Source organism: Oncorhynchus tshawytscha, linkage group LG10 (genome assembly GCF_018296145.1).
Source record: "Oncorhynchus tshawytscha isolate Ot180627B linkage group LG10, Otsh_v2.0, whole genome shotgun sequence".
Classification (NCBI taxonomy): domain Eukaryota; kingdom Metazoa; phylum Chordata; class Actinopteri; order Salmoniformes; family Salmonidae; genus Oncorhynchus; species Oncorhynchus tshawytscha.
The window spans coordinates 30,362,147-30,383,652 of record NC_056438.1 but is presented as its reverse complement, the minus strand read 5'-3'; the positions used below and the strand labels follow the sequence as shown (position 1 = coordinate 30,383,652).

The following is a 21,506-nucleotide window of genomic DNA, read 5'->3' as shown; positions in this document are numbered from 1 at the left end:
AGCTGGCACCTCCTCCGCACAGCAATCAGTGCGGCACCTTATTTAATGAGCGGCGAGCTGAGAGAGGCCCGACAGACCAATCACCGATCGGTCTTTAATGGAGCTCTAATCTTTAGTGCGCTTGGCTAAGCCCGTTGGTATGGCGACAGGCACACCTCATTTCCATTTACGAGCGAGTTTTCCAGTACCTCACGGAACTCTGAGCTCTCTGTAAGACGGCCAAGTCCGAATCAGACGCCTGCCCAGGATAGATCTGACTGTCCCCCTGCCAAGGGCTCCCCCCTCTCCACCCCTTGTCTCCTCCAGAATCAGAGAGGCCAAAACTACATCCCCTCCACTCCCTTGTTGGCACTTAGTTGAAGTGGAGCATCGCATTGTGTCATTGGGGACCATATGTGAGGCCACCTGGTGCAAGTGTGTGTGTGTGTGTGTGTGTGTGTGTGTGTTAGGATGCCTTTCCTCTGAGGGAGAGAGAGACAGTGTACATGACTTGTTGCGATCATGGCCCGCGAGACGCTAAATGAGCCAAAGGCAGTCAGATGTGAACCTGTTTAACCGGTGTCCCACATGCTAAACTATTTCCAGCGGTACAGGACAATGGACCCCGTGCGTACTTGTATAACATTTAACTTCATACTACACAACCAAGTAAGAGGTTGTCGCTGGATGATTCTGTATAGTCTCTGGTACTTTCTCATTGCAGCCTCTGTTCATTATGGTGTGTGTGTGTGTGTGTGTGTGTATGAGAACTCACCTTGTATATGCCATTTTTTCCATATCCTGGCAGGGAAGCAGACTTGCTGTAGGGGAAGCCTGTAAGGAACGAAACAATATCTAAGTCGTCATAAGGGCTCTTCGGGCTATTTTTTTTTCCAATCTGATGTCAATTCAGTGAGTCCTCAACCTTCATTGGTTGAGCCCAGGTCAGTCAAGTCAGCGTTGAACAGTGATTGGCTACTCATTGGTGGAGGCCATGCCAGTCAAGTAAGGATTGACCACTGATTGGCTACTCACTGGGCAGGGAGGTGTCAGTGGGCAGGCTGCAGGTGGACTTCCTGGGGTCCAGCAGGTCCTCTGGGAGAGGTTGGCCGTCTATCTCACTCTTCAAGATCATCCAACTGGTCCTCGTCTATGCAGAGAAATAGACGGCTTTTGTAGTGAATAACAATACAGTCTCAACAACCAATTATTGTAGTGAATACAGTCTCAACAGCCAATTATTACAGGATATCCAAGGACGGATTGATGTGTAGGTGCGTGGGACAGACAGACAGACACCTCCTCACCTTGACGTCGTCCCCTTCTGGCCAGGATGTTCTAGAGGCTGTAAAACAGTCATACAGTACGTAACGAACCACACTCCTGATGTTACGGTATACAACATAACACGTGACATCCCAGTTTCTGTACCACACATCTACAGTGGCAAGAAACTAATTAACTGGAGATCTGCATCAATTGGTCATCAAATTTGATCTGATCTTCATCTAAGTCATCACAGTAGACAAACATAGTGTGCTTAAACTCGTTTCACACAAATGATTGTATTTTTCTTGTCTATATTGAATACATAATTTAAACATGCACAGTGTAGGTTGTAAAAAGTATGTGAACCCCTAGGCTAATGACTTCTACAAAAGCTAATTGGAGTCAGGAGTCAGCTAACCTGGAATCCAATCAATAAGACGAGATTGGAGATGTTGTTTTGAGCTGCCTTGCCCTTCAAAAAACACTCACAAAATGTGAGTTTGCTAATCACAAGAAGCATTGCCTGATGTGAACCATGCCTCGAACAAAAGAGATCTCAGAAGACCTAAGATTAAGAATTGTTGACTTGCATAAAGCTGGAAAGGGTTCCAAAAGTCCACGGTAAGATAAATTGTCTATAAATAGAGAAAGTTCAGCACTGTTGCTACTCTCCTTAGGAGTGGCCATCCTGCGAAGATGACTGCAAGAGCACAGTGTAGAATGCTCAATGAGGTTAAGAAGAATCCTAGAGTGTCAGCTAAAGACTTACAGAAATCTCTGGAACATGCTAACATCTCTGTTGACGAGTCTACGATACGTTAAACACTAAACAAGGTTCATGGGAGGACACCACGGAAGAAGCCACTGCTGTCCTAAAAAAAACATTGCTGCACGTCTGAGGTTTGCAAAAGAGCACCTGGATGTTCTACAGCGCTACTGGCAAAACATTCTGTGGACAGATGAAACAGTTGAGTTGTTTGGAAGGAACACACAACACTATCTGTGGAGAAAAAAAAGGCACAGCACACCAACATCGAAAACTCATCCAACCTGTTAAGTATGGTGGATGGAGCATCATGGTTTGGGACTGCTTTGCTGCCTCAGGGCCTGGACAGATTGCTATCATTGACAGAAAAATGAATTTCCAAGTTCACCAAGACATTTTTCAGGAGAATGTTAGGCTAGCTGTCCCCCAATTGAAGCTCAAATGAAATTGCGTGATGCAACAGGAAAACGAACCAAATCAACAACAGAATGGCTTCAACAGAAGAAAGTACGCCTTCTGGAGTGGCCCAGTCAGAGTCCTAACCTCAACCCGATTGAGATGTTGTGGCATGACCTCGAAAGAGCAGGTCACACCAGACACTCCAAGAATATTGCTGAACTGAAACAGTTTTGTAAAGAGGAATGGTCCAAAAGTCCTCCTGACCGTTGTGCAGATCTGATCCGCAACTACAGAAAATGTTTGGTTGAGGTTATTGCTGCCAAAGGAGGGTCAACCAGTTATTAAATCCAAGGGTTCACATACTTTTTCTAACCTGCACTGTGAATCTTTACACAATGTGTGTTCAATAAAGACATGAAAACGTATAATTGTTGGTGTGTGATTTATTTAAGCAGACTGTGTTTGTCTATTGTTGTGACCTATATGAAGAGCAGATCAAATTGTATGACCAATTCATGCCGAAATCCAGGTATTTCCAAAGGGTTCACATACTTTTTCTTGCCACTGTACATCTATTTACCAGCTACAGTACAGTATGCTGCACAGACTGCATCCTATAATAAATCAACTGGACTCTGTGACATCATCATCACGCGACAAGCCCGTCGAGGATCTCCAAATGGGCCGTACAACACCTACTGCTTTAAAACAACAGTGACACAGTCAACAGCAACAACCCTAGTGACGGTACCGTTGTGTAACTAACTATCACAGTGTATAGTTTGTATTTAAATGTTGCTATATAGTATGCTCAGTACCCAGTTTATAATTTATAAAGCAGGCCTATTTACTCAGAAGAGTTAGTGAAATGGTGTATTTTCTGGTGCGTTCTATTGACCATAAGCATATGTCTGTTAGAATATACACAATCTAAACTGAAGACTGTTAACTCGTAAATTGTGAGAAATATGCTGTGATTAAGTTGTCATATTTCATATGTATTGTAGATTGTATCGGCCTGTAGAATAATCCTCCCTCGTATGACACAGAAGATAAGGCATTATACAGCACATGCATTCATTTATTTTGACGGCATTTTGGTCCTCTATTTGAAATACATTCGCACGCATACAGGAAAGGAGAAAGACCCGGGAAAAAACACAACATTTAAAACGTGACAAATACACAAAGGGTTATAAGTGGAACAAAAAAAGTGACCAAGACACCATCAGCACCACAACACCAAGTGATTCATATCCTCGACCAATCCCAATGGACACACAACAACGTGATCAGGTCACATGTACTACTAGGACCAATGAGCTACTGAGATGAATATGGGCAGGCATGGACGGGATGAGCAGACACTAACACAATCAGGGAGGTGTGAGAAATAAAAAGTGATCATTAAAAGGTGCAATACGGCCACTTGTGTTTTCCATGTCGGACTTTTGACTCAGGCATTCTCCACAAAAGAATTCTACAGTACAGTCGTGGCCAAAAGATTTGAGAATGACACAAATATTAATTTTCACAAAGTCTGCTGCCTCAGTTTGTATGATGGCAATTTGCATATACTCCAGATTGTTACGAAGAGTGAGCAGATGAATTGCAGTTAATTGCCATGCAAATTAAGTGAATACCCCCAAAAACATTTCCACTGCATTTCAGCCCTGCCACAAAAGGACCAGCTGACATCATGTCAGTGATTCTCTCGTTAACACAGGTGTGAGTGTTGACGAGGACAAGGCTGGAGATCACTCTGTCATGCTGATTGAGTTCGAATCACAGACTGGAAGCTTCAAAAGGAGGGTGGTGCATAGAATCATTGTTCTTCGCCTGTCAACCATGTCAACCTGCAAGGAAACACGTGCTGTCATCATTGCTTTGCACAAAAAGGGCTTCACAGGCAAGGATATTGATGCCAGTAAGATTGCACCTAAATCACCCATTTATCGGATCATCAAGAACTTCAAGAAGAGTGGTTCAATTGTTGCGAAGAAGGCTTCAAGGCGCCCAAGAAAGTCCAGCAAGCGCCAGGACCATCTCCTAAAGTTGATTCAGCTGCGGGATCAGGGCACCACCAGTACAGAGCTTGCTCAGGAAAGGCAGCAGGCAGGTGTGAGTGCATCTGCACGCACAGTGAGACAAAGACTTTTGGAGGATGGCCTGGTGTCATGAAGGGCAGCAAAGAAGCCACTTCTCTCCAGGAAAAACATCAGGGACAGACTGATATTCTGCAAAAGGTACAGGGATTGGACTGCTGAGGATTGGGGTAAAGTCATTTTCTCTGATGAATCCCCTTTCTGATTGTTCGGGGCATCTGGAAAAAGCTTGTCCGGAGAAGACAAGGTGAGCGCTCCCATCAGTCCTGTGTCATGCCAACAGTAAAGCATCCTTAAACCATTCATGTGTGGGGTTGCTTCTCAGCCAAGGGAGTGGGCTCACTCACAATTTTGCCTAAGAACACAGCCATGAATAAAGAATGTTACCAACACATCCTCCGAGAGCAACTTCTCCCAACCATCCAGGAACAGTTTGGTGACGATCAATGCCTTCTACAGCATGATGGAGCACATTGCCATAAGGCAAAAGTGATAACTAAGTGGCTCGGGGAACAAAACATCAATATTTTGGTATATGGCCAGGAAACTCCCCAGACCTTAATCCCATTGAGAACTTGTGGTCAATCCTCAAGGGGCGGGTGGACAAACAAAAACCCACAAATTCTGACAAACTCCAAGCATTGATTATGCAAGAATGGGCTGCCATCAGTCAGGATGTGGCCCAGAAGTTAATTGACAGCATGCCAGGGCGGATTGAAGAGGTCTTGAAAAAGAAGGGTCAACACTGCAAATATTGACTCTTTGCATCAACTTCATGTAATTGTCAATAAAAGCATTTGACACTTGAATGAGCCATTGACACATGAAATGCTTGTCATTATACTTCAGTGTTCCATAGTAACATCTGACAAAAATATCTAAAGACACTGAAGCAGCAAACTTGGTGGAAACTAATATTTGTGTCATTCTCAAAACCGTATGTGGCTACAAAGAACACTGGGGGACAAAAAGGTTCATAACCTTGGGTGTGTTTTGGAAAGTCACTATTTCAGATGCCTGGGTGACACATCTGAGATAAGACCCGTTTGAATGTAAAGCCTCCACCCTCTGCAGTTGCAGTAACAAGGCACTCAAAGGTAAATGGGGACTCTGTCGTACTCTGTTGCCTGAGTTGCCGACGCCTTTCCAATAGAAAAAGACGGGAGATGGGTCAAAGTCGCTTGAAAACAATGGGCCACGGCGAGAAGGACGTGAGTAGGAGGAAGTTGCCCTATAGCCACTGATCTTAGGTCGGTTCGATTGCTTTCCCGCCTAATGGTAAGAGTTAGGATCGCGGACAGGAAAGCTGATCCTATGACTGTGCCTACGGGCAACTTCTACCCGGAGCGTATGGGACAGGCGACACGCAACACATCGTGCAGAGACCAGACCAGGAAGTTACACCAGGAAGTAAAGGAGAAGAGATGACTGTACCATGCTGCTTGTAGATAGGGGGTTTTCTATAGATATTATCTATCTTGACCTTAGTCTCTGAAGATGAGAGGAGGAGAGGCAGAGAGAAATGAAAGAAGCCCAGGATGAGAGAAAGAGAAAAGGAGAGAGAGAGAGAGAGAGAGAGAGAGAGAGAAGCATGAGTTAGCAGTTATTGAGGGATGGAATAGTCTGAGAAGCAGCAGTAGGATATGGGGCAGCATTCTTTATGGTTGATCCAATGCAAAACATATTATATTTTTATTAGAACTGGCAAGACAGGGTATTATCGCCAATAAATCATCACTTGCTGTCACTGTTCATGCAACACACACAAAAACATGTCATTTTGATCCAGTCCTATTGTAATGTGAAGCAGACACTCGGTTGGGCATCCCCAGAACAATGGTAATTGTTGATCGATGTTGTATCCAACAATACATTTATTCGAGTTTTCCAAAAGTCATCGGTAATAGAAACCATCAAATATTTCTCCCTTACTACAACACATCATTCATTACTGCTTATAGACCAAATAAACAAATAAGCATATCAAATAACAAATAAAAGGGCAAATGACTAAATTCAACTAATTCAATTAAACAATTGTGCGAGTGACTCTTTAAAAAAAAAATTTTTTTTAAACATAATTGACACAGTATGTCTGTCCTAAACTGATCCAATCCGTTTAACGTTCCCAGGACCCAAACACCATTGTGTTAGCTAGCAACAATACATGAACTGCACTCTGCTCATGAAATACAACATGTGTGGGTTCCTTTCTGCCCTGTTTCAGCCACTGCCAGCGCCAAGGAGTAATACACATATAAAATCCATACGATGGTTACAAAACACATGAAGTAGATCATCACTTTGCTTTGTTCATTTATTTACGTCAACTCTATCCAAGCACGGGGACTTTTCCATGTGGGTGACTGACACTGTGATAGTGAATGGAAATAATGACGATGAATCAAAAAAAAGGGGCTTTTCACTAGAAAAGTCAACGTTATGTCCATTGCAATGTGCTGCAAACGGTTAACACTCATCAAAGGGCGGTGGACAGAATATGATGCAGGGTCATAGACCTAAGTTAAGACTTCTCAAATCGCTGTCCCATTACGGCGTCTGTGACAGCAGGCGCTCCATTTTAAAGTAGTCAATATCTTCTTCTACTAGTTCTATGAGTTGGGAAACAAACGGAAAGGGTGCACACTGCCACCTGGAGGGTGTTGTTTGAGCCGGTATAAAGCCAATGTTGGTGATTTGCTGCCTTCTGCAGTTATGGAATGTTTGCTAACCAGACCTTGGTTCAAATTAGGGATGGGCACGGTTGATCGAATATCCGAACCGACGGTAGTATTCGATTACTCGAGTAAGCGGGAATGCAGGCCTGATTTAACAATGAGAAAGCTTTGTCTAAATTAAATGATCCTTTGTGAAGTTTTTACCGACAAGGATATACTGCTGTGTATTAAGCCCTTCATGTTGCCCTGACATCGGTACGCTGTTTTCCTCACTTCAAATAGAAATGACAGGCACTCACCTAACAGAGTTCCCACAAGACCTCCTGAAACAGATACATTTTCTAACAGAATCAGTTCTATAATGGCGAAAATTTGACTACTCTTTTGCTGTTGCTGACAATTTACCAGAGAAATGACCAGAGAAAAAGCACCCTGTCCGGTGTTTACCTTTGCCATTGTCACGCCCTGACCTTAGAGAGACGTTTTAGTTCTCTATTCGGTTAGGTCAGGGTGTGATGTGGGGTGGGCATTCTATGTTTTGTATTTCTGTGTGTTTGGCCGAGTGTGGTTCCCAATCAGAGGCAGCTGTCTATCGTTGTCTCTGATTGGGAATCATACTTAGGCAGCCTGTTTTGCCACGGTAGTTGCGGGTAGTTGACTTTGTTAGTGGCCTGTATAGCCCTAGTAAGCTGCACGGTCGTTTTTTAAAATTATTATTTTATTTTTTGGTGTTTCTTGTTTTGTTGGTGACTTTCTAAATAAAGGAAAATGTACGCTCACCACGCTGCACCTTGGTCCGGTCATTTCCCTGACCACGTTCGTGACAGCCATGTGCTTTGCGTCGTTCTGATATGTCGAGAGCAATTACACTTCTGGGAGGGACTATCGAGTATCCGGATCTCCCAAAAAATGTCATGATATTATTCAAATAGTCAAATTATTTCAAATTACCATCCCGAGTACAAATACTATTTAAAATATCTCAATTACTATCACATACATTTCGAAGTAAGTATTCAGATATTGTTTATTTGAAAAGACAAGTGGTTGAATACTGGAATGTATTGGAAATACACTTGGAAAGTATTGGCATGTATTTGAAGAATTTTTTCAAATACAAATAAATATTCCCATGCATTTGAACCCAGGTTCTAGGAGTATTTTAAAGAATGTATTTGGAAATAAGTATCTGAAAATATTATAAAGTTATATAAGTTATTTGAAAATAAGCAGTTGTTGATATTGGCCACATTACTTGAAAACACCAAAATACAAAGTACATTTAAATAACAAATACACATGTATTTGAACCCAGGTCTGGTTCTCACGAGTGTAATTCATTGGCTGATCCCTCCTGATGACCTGGATAGAATGATGTGATCCTTCCTTAACCCATAGGAAGTGATGACCCTTCTCAGTGGCGCTGCCCATGCAGTCCGGTTCTATGTCAGCCATTGCTCGTTACGTCATAAAAAAATTGCTTTGAGTGCAGCAGTTACAACGTGGTTGCATTATAAGAGCGTATGATAATGTTGATCCAACAATGTCTGTGAAAGTGGAATCTAACGAATCTCACTTTTACCTGTGAAACTGAAGAAACATTCAGATTTAGACAGACCCCAACATATTGTATAGGACAGGATCCCAACACGGGATAAAGAAAGAGGAGAGAGATAAAGAGAGAGAAAGATACATTTAGATAGAGCGAGGGAAAGGAGTCAGGGGAATCAAATGGACAGGATAGGTCCGAAAGAAACCCTTTGACATGGATAAAACAGTAACACAAAGAAGACAAGGAGAACAGAAAAGGGTTCATCCCAGACATCTGATATACTGTTATTGTATAATGTCCATCCACCTACTTAGATCTGTTACCTAGACAGACCTGGACAGACAAGAGAGCAGGCAGACGGGCATGGTGCAATAGAGAAAGAGGTCGTGTTGAGGGGATCAAGGGTCACGGGGTCAAAGGTGAGAGGTCAAAGTGAAGTGGAGAACCTACCTGGTACGTGGAAATGCCTGGGAGCAGCCACATAGGTGGAAGAGGGAGATTTGCCGTCGGAATAGGTGGACAAACTGGGCGTACTCCGACCACTTTCACTACCTCCAATGGGGAAAGGAGGGATGGGGAGGGACAGGGGAGAGCAAGAGCCGTGGACGAAAAAAGGGGGGCAAAGAGAGGAGCAAAGAGTCATGCTGTTGTGCTTACTGGTCAAAGCTTTAACTATGAAGCGGAACCAACTCTATTCATTACAATTATCAACTGACTTGATAACCCAACCACTGGTTACTGATAGGGCCATAGGTTTTTCGTGACCATTTACCCAAACCAGGAAAAACTCTTGGTACTTGGCTCATGTCGATATCATAAAAGATGAATGAAGGCTATGAGCATCTTATAAAGGCAGATAGCTAACAGAAAAAAAATATATATATATAGGTTGGTTAAAGGCTTTACCAGTTAATGGCAATACATTGAGGACACCGGCGCAAGCTGAAATGGGACAACGTCAATGTGTTTCCACTTTCAACTGAAAGTGTGCGCGACTGTAATTATGACCACAGTCCATCACAATGCATTGTGTCACGCAGGCTGGGTGATTAAGTCACTGACACCTTACAGGCCATAACTAATAAACATCTACATAAGAGAGTTGAAAAGAACAGAGGGTGAGGGGAAAGAAAGACAAGAAAGAGGAGGAGAAAAAAAAAGAGGAGAGAGATTGTTCATTTGATTGAGCACACGCGCCTCTCTCGCCTTTGTGGGAGGAACAGAAGGCAAGAGCGAAGCCGTTGGGATGCAAGAGGATGAGGTCATTCTGACAGAAACACACACATGCACACACACACAAAAGCACAGACACACACATGTACACACAAACACACACACACACACACGTACACATACAGTCATGCACACGCATGTCTACACACACACGGACACACACACAAACTGGCGTTAGTGTAGACCTCAGTTTATTTGCAGGGCAGCACCTCCACAAATCTGGAGCTAAGGCAGGACACTGAGCCCGAGGAGAGGTGGTGGTGGGGGGGGGTGTACTGTTTTTTTAGGTATGACCCTCAGTGACATCATAGAGTGACGTAGCATATCTCAGAATAAGAATCTACTAACAAGTGGTAGCAATTCCTCATTCAAGGGCTAATCCTCATGTGCTGATAATAACTCTTACATTGGATGCAGTTGTCATTGCATCATTTACATCAATTCATCGAGTGGATTTTCTTTCTGTCATTGCCTTATCCCTCTGACTCATATCTTTTCCTCTCTTTTTCTGTCTCCATCGCATTTGTCTTCCACTCACTCTTCAAAATTCAATTCAATTCAATGACCTCTTAATCTCTGGTTAAACTTCCTGCCTCTAGCACCGTGTTGAAACCAAACAGCTAAGCCACTTGTGTACGTGTGAGGGATAGTTATCCACAAACACAATCATTTAAACTAGACTCCTGAGGGAACCTGAGAGTTCATTAAACCCAAAACCAGAGCATAGAAACAAACTCTCTTTTCACGCTGTGTTAGGAACCGCTTGAGCCTGAAGAGGCAACCAGCCCAGTGTGTGTGAGTCCGTGCGTGTGTGTGCGCACGTGTGTGTTTTTGTGCGCAGAACGACGTGCCACTGCGACTGGCAACCAGACCCCAAATTACGGCACCGTCACTCCACCACTCCTCTCCTCCCTTTCATTCCCTCATTCCTCCAGTCCTCTCTTTCATCTTGGCTCGCTGAGAACTTTTACTTTCCATCTCTCCGCCTTTCATGGAAAAACCACCGAAGCCTGGCCCGCGGAGTTCTGATTTACAGTACTAACGCTCCGGTCAAACCTCATCTCTCTCTCTCTCTCTTTCCTACTTTCTTTCACTCCTTCTCAAGGCTCTTTCCCCCTCCAACTTCTTTACGGGGGGAGTTCAACCTCAAATTCTTATCAGCCCAAAAAGTGACCCTCTTCCAACCCCCATTCCATGTAATGACTCTCTACCTCTGGTTTCCCCCTCTCTTCCACCCTCTTCCACTCTCTCCCTCTTCCTAACTCATGAGGCGTGAGTTATCTCCAGTGACCCAATGAGTCACAATCCCTTCAAGTCCTGGGGCATAAAGTCAGCCCGTCATTGAGACGAGTATCATGGTGTGTCTCCAGTGATAAAACCCGTAAATCTGGATAACAGTAAAAAAAAGAGCTGATGGGTATCTAAGGAGGCCTTCGTGGTTTGGCTGACTTTGAGGCTTAGGAGAAGCAATGCAGCTGAGTGATCGCTTTTTCTTATCTCTTCCCCGAGGGAAACTGGAGGTGACTCGTGATTTTTTTTTAAAAAGTAGGCCTACTCCCACACTTGTCAAGGTTTTGGTCGAGTTGACTTCGGTCAAACACATTTATTCATTGTTCGCAGATACTGTGACTTATCATGTTCGTTCCAAACTAGACCGCATATTTAACTATAATACCGTATATCCCCAAACTTATATCTCCCTGTCAGCAAACCTCCCACAACCATGAAACCAATCACCTGCAGTTTCTCCCACTCACTCCATACAAAATCACCCTCGGACACCAAAGGTTTAAAGGGCTGAAACACACTGAATAACAACAGTCAACTCTAAGGCAAGGCATGGTTCCCAAAATACCAACAACAACATAAACACTAACAGGCAATCCATTTCAAGTTAAGGGCAAGCCAACAGTTGAGGTTACAAGTACAACACTTACATCCCACCAAACATAGAAACATAAAATAAGGAAGTAATCTGCCATCTTCTCCCCCAATATCAATAAATTCCCATGTCAAGTATAACTGAAATACAAACAGTATATCGAAAATATCCACAATTACAGTCGGTTCTCATGCACAACAACAAGACTAAGACAACCTGAAGACAAAAAATAGGATCGTCCACAGACAATAGAAAGGGCAAGCAAAAACAAAGTTAAGGGGTCCCAACACACAACCTTGATGCACACCAAGAAAATCCAGTATTACGCTAAGAGAAAGAGAAACAGAGCGATAGAGACCAGGGGGATCTGGTGCGTTACCGTGACTGTGAGGAGGTAAATTGAGATGCAGGGACGTCTTAGGTTTAGATTCAGGTGGTAGTAGGGGTCCTGTTTGAGGCCTAGGGGGATGAAGGAGGGGGAGAGGGGGGAGACGAAGCACAGGGAGGTGGTTTGACACGTCACACCTGTGTGGGTAGGGGAATACTCGCGTAGGCAAAGGGGTACAATTGAACCCCACTTGTGTGCTGAAAAATTGTGTTGAAAAATGGTGCTTATGGTAACTCTGATTGGGGTTTGTGGCAGTGCTGACATTAGAGAAACAATATTATTCTATGTAAAACTGTCAAAACAACAACAGCAGAAACCATGCAGATATTGTGGGAAACACAGCACACAGAAATGTAATACCGATAGGTCTAAAACAGTCATTGTGGGACTCATTGGGTGCCATTGGTAATTTAACTATCGATTAGTTTAGAGTTTGTACACAGCCGGGGATGGGGGACGTGCAGTGTTATCACTGCAGAGCCGGGATCAAGTCTAAAGCTGACACTGCACTCCACACCGGCGGCCCCATGGGTCCAGGACAGCGAGCTAGGGACCAGGGGAGGACTAGCTACCTCTGAAGTAGGGCACATAGTTGTGCTGCTGGAGCATGGCCAGGGTGGTAGGGTTAAGGGGCAGAGGAGAGTTTCTGCCTCCAGGAGAGACTCTGCCCCTGGGAGAGATTCTGCCAGGCACTGTCATCCCCCCAGGCATTTGCAGCGCCCCAGGGTACTTGGGGGGTAGGCCCTCTGAGTAGTGCATGGGGAGGGAAGAGAAGTCCCTAGCCAAGGGGGAGAGGTACTTAGGCCCCCCCGTGTAGGCTGAGGGGCGGGGGAGGGAGCTGGAGTCAAGGGGCTGGCCATTGTATCTATTACCCATTGCTTTACTGGCCATATAAAGATCCTCTGTAGGGGAAGATGGTGTAGAAGGACAAGATGGTTTTTAGAGCAAAGAGGACGCTGTCTATAGTACTGTCCCATACCCAATAGACAAATACAGTACAGATTCTGTGGTAATACCATGTAAAAAAGTGATGGCATAACCACCTCATTCAAAGAGAAGCAATGGAATGAATATTGATGAAATGTTAGAAAATTCTGCAAGGGGAAAAAAAGAAGAAGAACAGCATCTTGGAAAAAACACGTGCTCTCTAAAGTAATAGAATGAGCAGGACAAATCAAGACGCGGCTTAAATGAGGGGGCACATTTTGGAATATGATGCACATAAATATTACATCATACACCAGGGTTGGGGTCCGTTTAAATTCCAGTCAATTCAGGAAGTAAACCACATTCCAATTCGAACGTCCGTGAACTTCCTGAATTGACTGGAATTGAAATGGAACGGATCCCAACCCCGTCATGCACTATATGCAAATGCTGTATATTAATGACTACAACTGTACATATTATTCTATTATAATAACGTATAATATACGGATAACAGCAAAATACTATGTTCTACTTTCCGATATGTCAACTCTATACGTCTTTCTATATGTCAAATGTACAAACATTCTATATGTCAAATGTACAAACATTATATATGTCAAATGTAGAAACATTTTACTATGTGCTCTTTTTTTGTTGAACTGCTGCTCGCTGGAGGTGAGGGGTGAGGGGTGGGGGGTACCTACCTGGCCTGCTGTAGTTCTGGGGGAGCGGGACGGGGTGTACCCTCCATACCTCCCCTGGGAGCTGTTGGAGCTGGGGCTGGAGGGCCTCCTCTGACGGGGAGACTTCTCTCCGTCGCCCTGGAAACCAGGACAGGAAGTTACGTCATCACGACGTCACACAAGGAGGGCAACTGAGGACGTCACGGACACAAGCCAAATACCGAACACGGAAGGTTGGCGGGAACGTTCGCGCCCTCTGCCGTCGCGGTGGGGTGCAATACCACGGAATCATAGGAATGTGTGTTCCGCGTCAGATTATGGGGGATTCGCTGATGTTATTTTGATGATCGGGATCAATCACTGTATAGTGTGCGAATGTCCATGAAAACCACCGTTTTGCATCCAAGCACGCACACAGGCACGCACACAGGCACTCACACAGGCACGCACACTTCAAGTCTAACACACAGCCATCAATAAAATTTGAGAGGAAACATAAAACAATGTTATGGGGAAACATTGAAATGAGTCATGTCCGGGTAGAGCTCAGTATGAGGTCCAGGCTGTGGTATTTTACCTCTGTTGGAGCAACTGGGGTAACTGCAAATAAAGAGGCGAAGACAGAAGCAGACGAGTAAAAGATTTGGCACGGGCCCTCAGATCCTCAAGAAGCTCTCCACCCCTGTACTGGTACCACCTGTATATTGCCAAGTTATCGTCACTTACTGTCTATTTATTTGGACTTTTATTTACTTTTTATACTTCTTCTCTATTCTCTTTCCCTCTGAATTGTTGGGAAGGGCCCGTAAGTAAGCATTTCCCTTTTAGTCTACACCTGTTGTTTGCGATGCATGTGACGAACACAATCCGATTTGATTTCAGTCAAATGAACTCATATCATCTGAGGTAATATGAGTTAACCGAACAAACATGATTGTAGGCATGACTTTGACATTCGTTAGGCGTTGGGTTTAATGAATATGACTTGCTTTCTTGCTATACCCCTCCCAATGTCTACAGTTGTGGGGATGTTGAGGGAAGGAGCAAAACAATACTAATTAATACCGTTTTGAATGTATGACAATGTATGACAAAGACATTTTAGCCAACTAGGCTAGAGAGAGCTATGATTCAACGGAGGGAATGAGTTTCCTTTAAAACAGGAAGGAAGGATACATTTTCTGCGTAAGGCTACACGAGACGGACGGATAAAGGTCAGTTCAGTGGTTGGCTTATGGAGAGAGAGAAGGAGAAAGAAAAAGAGAACGCAGCTCCCTTGCTCCCTCCCCGTGTCCCCCCCCCCTTACATCTCCGTAGTGTCGTTCCTCTGAGGGGTAGCTGACATAAGGAGCGTAGGAGAGCATGTCTGGCCGGTCGATGTTGTAGATCGCCTTGATCTTTGGCAGAGCAGCAAGGTCCTTGTAGTCCAGCATCTCATCTCCTAGTTTGGCCTGGGACACAGAGAAACACGCCAGCTCAGCATTTTTAACGTCAACCACTTTGATCATGGGAAAATGATAATGGTATAGGCAATTCACTCGAGCACAGTTGAAATACTGTCGTCGGCTTAGCACGGTCGACGATCAATCAATCAGTTGATTGCATTGCTTGCTCTTTGGGGTATTATGCTGGCTATCTATAAAACACTTTGTGACAACTGCAGATGTAAAAAAGGGCCTTAGATATTTTTGCTGTTGACTTGATCACAGTGGACAACCTTGGTACTGGAGACCGACAGGACCGGGCAGGCTTTTGCTCCAGACCATCACTAACACACATGATTCAACTAATCAACTATTCATCTCGATATTATGTCATTGAATCAGGAGTGTTAACGCTGGGCTAGAAATAAAAAATCAAATAAAAACCTGCATACACACCACAGGAGGTTGGTGGCACCTTAATTGGGGAGGACGGGCTCGTGGTAATGGCTGGAGCAGAATAGGTGGAATGGTATCAAGCACATCAAACACATGCGTTCCCCATGCATTTGATGCCATTCCATTTGCTCTGCTCCAGCCATTATCATGAGCCATCCTCCCCTCACCAGCCTCCTGTGATACACACTGTTGCGCTCCAGGACCCCGGGTTAGTGGCCCGCTGTTGTCCTGTGACGCCCTCTAGTGGTGAGATGAGGTGGCGCTTACGTAGATGACCCTGCTGGGAGAGCCAGACGCACTGGAGGCTGGGACAGAGGTGATGCTCTCAGAAGAGGTCCTGGTCACCTGGAACAAGGGCGACAAGGAGTTAACTCTGCTCATTATCACTGAAAAGGATTGAAAGGGAGAGAGAAAGAGACAGAGACAGAAACACATGTATCTCTCATGTATCTCTCTTGAACTTAAAACGACACATTGCTACTCTCAGCGAGTTTCTCTGTGGGACTAGCATTTTTCACAACCCTGCCACTAACTCGAGATGAACTCTGAGCCTAGGTTAACATATAGCAGTATAACAACAAAACTCGAGATAACGTTCACCCCTCCTCTGGTCACAAAACACTATGCAGCATCATTCAAGGTGAAAGCAGTGGTAGTGGTGACCAAAACCTGATACTGTGACACCAGACAGACACAATAGTGTTGTTCATTAGTGAAGCTCAGGTGGGCTACAGTGATCAGTGTCAAGTTTAACCACCACCTACTCAGCCGTTAAGAGTTGAAATTGGGGCTAAATTCCATTTCAACCTAATCCACCGCCCGAATTGAAATGGAATGGATCCAAACCTCGGCTATTGCCATACTACTACAGTAAAGACACTTCCTGTGTTTGGATCACATGATCAACCTAACGGGATTATGGGGAAGTGAGTGTCCTGGGGCCCGGGCTAGGTACAGTAAGTGCTCTGTGGGCGTGGCTAGCTACTGAGCGTGAAGCCGTTCGGGGGTCAAGGTTGAGGGGTCAGGGCAGCCCATGCAGAGGTTGGAGGTGGGTAAAGGGATCTGGGCTGCACATGCATCACAAACCTGCCGCTCAGAGACGTCATTGAGCTGTATCCGGACCTGCTTCTGTGAACAACAGGTGTATTACATTGGGGAGGGGACAGAGTACTGGTCTGGGACCTGGGCTTATTGACTTACTGCCCAGTAAGTGCACTTATTAGGTGCCCTTTGTTCAGGTAATCAAGATCAACACAGTCCCAGTCAGTCAAGTTGTGCTGCTTCTTCTCTACGGATGGAATCCTGACTTGAGACACACGGTGATGTACGGTTTGAATCAGTACGACTCCTGGATACTGTGACCTAGCCATAGTTTGACTGTGGAGCTACTTTCGAGTAATCTCTTGTGGACAGATGCGCATGACATAAATGGTAGTAGCATCTGTCGACAGACTGCTGGATGTGACGACATAACGAGTGACTTTGTTCCGGTACGCTGGTTTTCCGTCACGGATCATTCGGACAAATCACAATTTTCGCAGGAGCTCGCATCTTTCCAATTTCGTAACGGGAGGGGACATTTGGCCCACGGACTTGCCCAAAACTGGCTGAGCGTTTCCGTATTGAGGGCTGTAGACTTTGCTAGCCTGGTTAGTATATTTTCCAACACGTTTTCCCCCATAGAACTTAATTGTGTATCTGACGCAATTACGTTACTGGGGTGTCCGAGATTAACTTTAGAGAAGCCTGGGTGTGGAGAACCAGTGTGATGCGTGGTCATCCTGTCTCAGAGAGAGAACTCACCTTACTCTTCTCCTCCTGTCTGGCTGCCTGTCTGCAGGGAGGATGCCAGATAGAGTTGCCTGAGAGAGAGAGAGAGAGAGAGAGAGAGAGAGAGAGAGAGAGAGAGAGACAGGGGACAGAAGAGAGAACGAGATAATAGGGAGAGAGCGAAAGAGGGAGAGCGAGGAACACAGTGAGATGCATCCACTCGAATGTGATATTCTCCCCACAGCCACGGTATCTCCGGCAAAGAGGCATGAGTTCGGCAAGCAAGAGTACAACCCCGCGGCCCCATATACACGTGTGACTCATAGCAAATCAGTTCCTGCGCCATCAGAAAGGAAGCCGCGGAGAGATGGAGGTTTCTTGTAAATCACAGATGTGAGCCAAGCTAACAGCTCTAGTGCACCAGGAGCAGAAAATAAGAAAGAGGGCCGTAGAACGGTGAATCATAAGGCTGAGTTTTGTGTGAGGTGATTCATGCCATGGACATTCAGTGATTCACTAACACTGTGCTCTAATTCATTAGCACTGGGCAAATGCACTGTGGTTTTATGGCAGCTGGGCTATTAGTGAAGGACGTTTCCATGCTGACGGATGGGTCGTGGGTGCATTTCTGAGTGAAAAGAGGGAGAGGGAGAGAGAGAGAGAGGGAAAGAGAGAGGGAGAGAGAGAGAGAGCGAGAGAGAGAGGGAGAGAGAGAGAGAGAGAGCGAGAGAGAGAGGGAGAGAGAGAGGGAGAGAGAGAAAGAGAAGACGGGTCGAGTGTAACAGAGAGAGAGGGAGGGAAGAGAAAGACGGAGAGAAAGTGAGAGAGACAGAGAGAAGAAGAAGAGAGGTTGGTCCACCTTGCAGGTACATCTCCTCTCCCTCTCCAAACATCTGCTCACACCTGGCACAGCGGGCACATGACGGGTGGTAGTGTTTCTCCCCAGCCTGGCAAGGGGACAAGAGGTCAAAGGTTACAAAGTTACAAAGGTCAGGAATGACATTGAGCACGAGGAAACGAGCTTGGAAATCCACAGCGAGACGGAGAACACTGAGGACGGGGCAAATGGGAAAAGGCGAAATAAAAGAATCCACAGTTGGTTGAGAAAACATTTTGTCTTTCCTCTCGAATGTGAGACGGGTGGGTTTTTTTCTCCCCTTCGTCAATACACCGATAACCTTCATTCCCAGACACAAGTATATCCACAACCAGACGAAACACATATGAAGACAAGTTTTAAGAAAGTACTTATAGAGGCATTACCTGGATGTACAGTTGTATTGGTGTCACAGGCTGCTGACACACTGCTGTTTGAAACGTCCCCTAGAGCGTGTCCAAACTAATTCGGCCAGCTTATCCAATTAAGACGAAGATGACGACAAAGGAAGAGCAGTGCTACAACTTGAGCACCAGGGGGTGCTCTGGTACAAGCTACGCTACAGTTTAGGCGCGCACGGCGCAGATAATGCTGCGGGTTGGCCATGGGATCACTAGCTATGTCTACAGTTAGGAACATCCGAACCTTCGTGAAACTAATTGAGGCGTCTGAAAGGGAACACCGGCCCAGTGTTTACATGACATCACCCATGTTTATTGTAGCCACGTGCTCTATTAGTAGACATGAGATCCATCCCACCACCCTGTAAGCAACCTATGCGGTTTGATAACCATGGTGACATGAACGGCATCACATTGAGATGCTAATGTCGGATGACACGCTATTCGTGACACGGTCATGAATTCCACAGAGCTGTTGGGAGGTGGTAGAGATGATGCATGTGTCCATAATGACATGATGTCATGGTGTGGATTGCATCTAGGTTGGGTTAGCTGACGAGAGTTTCTGTCTCTCTCCCTCCCTCCCTTTCTGCCTCCATATATGTGTCTCTCTCTATATACAACATGTTTATTGCAAACACCGTGACATTATCTCTCTTTCCCCACTCTTTGCTCTGTTTTTCCATTTAATCTAGACCACATTCTCTCTCTCTCTCTCTCTCTCTCTCTCTCTCTCTCTCTCTCTCTCTCTCTCTCTCTCTCTCTCTCTCTCTCTCTCTCTCTCTCTCTCTCTCTCTCTCTCTCTCTCTCTCTCAGGCATCCCACATGCATCAGTAACCATCTCTCTCTCTCTCTCTCTCTCTCTCTCTCTCTCTCTCTCTCTCTCTCTCTCTCTCTCTCTCTCTCAGGCATCCCATCATGCATCAGTAACCATCTCTCTCTCTCTCTCTCTCTCTCTCTCTCTCTCTCTCTCTCTCTCTCTCTCTCTCTCTCTCTCTCTCTCTCTCTCTCTCTCTCTCTCTCTCTCTCTCTCTCTCTCTCTCTCTCTCTCTCTCTCTCTCTCTCTCTCTCTCTCTCTCTCTCTCTCTCTCTCTCTCTCTCTCTCTCTCTCTCTCTCTCTCTCTCTCTCTCTCTCAGGCATCCCATCATGCATCAGTAACCATCTTATTACCCAAACAGCAAGGGGGTCCAATCCGGCCCGTGGGTAGTTTGAGTAAAAACTTCTTTCTTTTTTTAAGTGTAGGAAAGCTAACTCAATGTACTTTAAAATGGACTGAAACCAAATTGAAACTGTGTAGACATGTTAATGGACCTACATTCATACAGTTTCTTGACTGGGTCCAACTTGCTAATAATCACCGAAATGACAGCTAGACAGTTCAGGGAGCATCGAAAAATTCCCCAAAACGATGAAAATTGTAACGGCGAGGAAATACAACACACTTTCAGTGCGGCCCATCCGGACCTCGTTGAAGACCGAATGCGGCCCCTGGGTCAAAATGTGTTTGACACCCCTGCCATAGGCGCTGATCTTGAGTCAGTTTAGCATTTTTTCAGAGAGAGAGCGAGAGAGAGAAAGTGAGAGAGAGAGAGAGAGAGAGTGAGAGAGAGATAACAGGCTGGAATTGGATCCCTATTCAAACAAGGAAAGTATGGCAGGGTTGAGGACGGAAATAGATGATGCTACACTAACAACAATACAGTGTCTCTATGCGAGAGCAAGCTAGCATTTAGACCGGGTTTGGTTTTGAATGATGAGTAGGCATTTTGGTTTTGAATTATGAGTAGGCATTTTGGTTTTGAATTATGAGTAGGCATTTTGGTTTTGAATTATGAGTAGGCATTTTGGTTTTGAATTATGAGTAGGCATTTTGGTTTTGAATTATGAGTAGGCATTTTGGTTTTGAATGATGAGTAGGCATTTTGGTTTTGAATTATGAGTAGGCATTTTGGTTTTGAATTATGAGTAGGCATTTTGGTTTTGAATTATGAGTAGGCATTTTGGTTTTGAATTATGAGTAGGCATTTTGGTTTTGAATTATGAGTAGGCATTTTGGTTTTGAATTATGAGTAGGCATTTTGGTTTTGAATTATGAGTAGGCATTTTGGTTTTGAATTATGAGTAGGCATTTTGGTTTTGAATGATGAGCAGGCATTTTGGTTTTGAATGATGAGTATGCATTTTGGTTTTGAATTATGAGTAGGCATTTTGGTTTTGAATTATGAGCAAGCATTTTGGTTTTGAATGATGAGCAGGCATTTTGGTTTTGAATGATGAGTATGCATTTTGGTTTTGAATTATGAGTAGGCATTTTGGTTTTGAATGATGAGCAGGCATTTTGGTTTTGAATGATGAGTAGGCATTTTGGTTTTGAATTATGAGTAGGTATTTTGGTTTTGAATTATGAGTAGGCATTTTGGTTTTGAATTATGAGTAGGCATTTTGGTTTTGAATTATGAGTAGGTATTTTGGTTTTGAATTATGAGTAGGCATTTTGGTTTTGAATTATGAGTAGGTATTTTGGTTTTGAATTATGAGTAGGCATTTTGGTTTTGAATTATGAGTAGGCATTTTGGTTTTGAATTATGAGTAGGCATTTTGGTTTTGAATTATGAGTAGGCATTTTGGTTTTGAATTATGAGTAGGCATTTTGGTTTTGAATTATGAGTAGGCATTTTGGTTTTGAATGATGAGTAGGCATTTTGGTTTTGAA

General features: G+C 44.5%; 1 protein-coding gene across 1 annotated transcript in view; it reads right to left on the bottom strand.

Moving 5' to 3' along the window:
* The window catches only part of LOC112261017 (actin-binding LIM protein 2-like), a 104,083-nt gene that overhangs the window by 14,241 nt on the left and 68,336 nt on the right, over nucleotides 1–21,506 (bottom strand). The window contains 11 exon segments of the mRNA XM_042328494.1: nucleotides 755–813; nucleotides 1,015–1,129; nucleotides 1,287–1,324; nucleotides 5,953–6,009; nucleotides 9,199–9,300; nucleotides 13,886–13,909; nucleotides 13,912–14,002; nucleotides 15,172–15,315; nucleotides 16,012–16,089; nucleotides 17,548–17,606; nucleotides 18,374–18,461. Of these exon segments, the coding sequence (XP_042184428.1) occupies nucleotides 755–813; nucleotides 1,015–1,129; nucleotides 1,287–1,324; nucleotides 5,953–6,009; nucleotides 9,199–9,300; nucleotides 13,886–13,909; nucleotides 13,912–14,002; nucleotides 15,172–15,315; nucleotides 16,012–16,089; nucleotides 17,548–17,606; nucleotides 18,374–18,461 (855 nt within the window).